Source organism: Macrobrachium nipponense, chromosome 9 (genome assembly GCF_015104395.2).
Source record: "Macrobrachium nipponense isolate FS-2020 chromosome 9, ASM1510439v2, whole genome shotgun sequence".
Lineage (NCBI taxonomy): Eukaryota > Metazoa > Arthropoda > Malacostraca > Decapoda > Palaemonidae > Macrobrachium > Macrobrachium nipponense.
The window spans coordinates 77,569,429-77,571,381 of record NC_061110.1 but is presented as its reverse complement, the minus strand read 5'-3'; the positions used below and the strand labels follow the sequence as shown (position 1 = coordinate 77,571,381).

At 53.2% G+C, this 1,953-nt stretch overlaps 1 protein-coding gene across 1 annotated transcript; it reads left to right on the top strand.

Moving 5' to 3' along the window:
- Positions 1–259: 259 nt before the first annotated feature.
- LOC135218107 (serine/arginine repetitive matrix protein 1-like) lies at positions 260–1,431 on the top strand. Its single transcript, XM_064254252.1, has 2 exons — positions 260–323; positions 797–1,431. Exons 1-2 carry the CDS (start codon positions 260–262, stop codon positions 1,429–1,431), a joined length of 699 nt encoding a protein of 232 aa, XP_064110322.1.
- Positions 1,432–1,953: the final 522 nt, after the last annotated feature.

Here is a 1,953-nt window from a genome sequence, read left to right as displayed (position 1 = left end):
TATGAAGTGTAGAGGGTCTGAATGTTCCTTTAATAACACTTGTGTGGAATGTGAGAGCCTGACAGAGCAAGAGTGGAAGAATTTAACTTCTTACATTAGAAAATTAGAGAAAGATAGAGCTAGAAAGGCTTCCGCAAGGAGCTCAAGTAGGTCTTGCTCTTTTGAACCTGAAGTAGAGGCTAACATTGTAGTTTCTAATGTTTCACCTTTAACCTCAGCCCCTTCTCCTTGTATTGAATCTAAGGATTCGTCTTCAGAGATGGAGACTATGAAGTCCTCCATCAGGAAGCTACAGGCTCAGCTGCGGGCAATGGAATCGAAAGGTAAGTGACAGTGACATGTGCAGTGTTCCCAGTGCAGTGGAAGGGGCATCTGACTGGCTCCACATTGCTCCTATGCCTAGACCTCTTTCAAACTCCCAGGAACTGGGGAGGAGGAATGTCGACAGCCGCAAGGAGAATGTAGAGCATCCCCGACGGTCAGGCGTCCCTTCAGTAGATCCTGACGAAGTGTCCCAGGCTACCTTGGATAGCCACAGTAAAGGCATCCTAAGAGAGTGTTTTTTCGGCGTCTGATTCGTCTTCTCCTAAGCGTGGCTGGAGTTCGGCCACGGAGTCGCGCCCCTTGAAGAGAGCCTGGAATTCGCCTAGAGGAGACGCCTTCGATTCAAGCCCGGAGCGCTTCCCCGAGGATTTGCCTTCAGGCAGTAAGAAGGCTAGACTACCTGCACCCTCTCCACAAGATCCTACGAAGCTATTCCTCATAAGCCTACAAGAACAGTTGTCCTTCCTTGTAGGCTCCTTCTCTAAGGATTATTCACGAAGAAAGGACGTCTCTCTTCCAGTGAAGAGCTCTAAGAGGCTTCCCTCTTCTAGCAAGCGCTCCTCTCCGTCTAAGAGGGAACTCTCGGATTCGTCCAGGCGCTCTTCTCCAGACCGGAGAGCCCCTTCTAGCAGGCCCAATTCGCCTGGTAGGCGCTCACCTTCGCCCGATAGGCACTCTTCTCCTCCTGCCAGACGCTCTCCCCAGAGCAGGCACCATGAGCCTAACAGGAGCACCTCTGCGCACAGGCGCAAAGATTCCAACCCCTCTCCTGTCAGGCGCCAGTATCCCAGCAGTAGCCGCTCTCCTAGGAGGCGCCAAGCACTAGGTCCTCTCAAGGATCAGGATTCACCCATGACCTACTCTTCAGTTGAGCGCCAGGAACCTAGCAGACGCCAGGATCCCTTCAGGTGCCAGGAGCCTAGCAAGTGCCAGGATTACCTTAGGCGCCAGGAGCCTAGCAGGCGCCAGGATCCCATCAAGCGCCAGGATCCCGTCAAGCGCCAGGATCCCATCAGGCGCCAGGAGCCTCCCAGGCACCAGGAACCCAGCAGGACCCCCTCTCCCGTGAGGAGTTCTCCAGCGGATAAAAGCCCCTCTCCTCTCTAACGACAGGAGCCTTGCAGTATCTCGTCTCCTTTTAAGAGCCCCCCTGCAACTAGTAGCAGCAGGCATATGACTCATGACAGGCGCACACCTTCACATGACAGGAGTCCTTTTCCTTCTCAGAACCCCTCCCCTTCAAAGCGCTCTTCCACAGCGGGAGTGTTCAAGGAGGTTTCTGATGATGATTTGCCAGTGGACGCAGTGGTGTCAGATTATAAGAGGCTTTCTTCGCTTTTACTCAAGGAGTTTGGAGACATTCTTCATCCAGCTGATCCTCCCTCACCAGGATCTTTGCTTTCAAGCACCAGGTCTCCTAAATCCTCCTCTTTTGTGAAGATCCGCCCTACCCTTTGCATGAAGAAGGCGTTCAAGGGGTTTGGGGAATGACTTCAATCCAGGAGAGAAGCGGGCAAGACAGTGTTTTCCTGCCCACCTTCCAAGCTGACAGGTAAACCAGGAAGATGGTACGACACCAAGGAGCCGATGGGCTTAGGGCTTCCCTCATCGGCAGACACAGACTATGCC

Excerpts from the sequence above, each read along its gene's own strand:
- LOC135218107 (XM_064254252.1), top strand. The coding sequence starts at position 260 with ATGGAGACTATGAAGTCCTCCATCAGGAAGCTACAGGCTCAGCTGCGG. Across the intron at positions 324-796 it reads GCGGGCAATGGAATCGAAAG|GCTCCTTCTCTAAGGATTAT; the intron begins GTAAGTGACAGT and ends CCTTCCTTGTAG.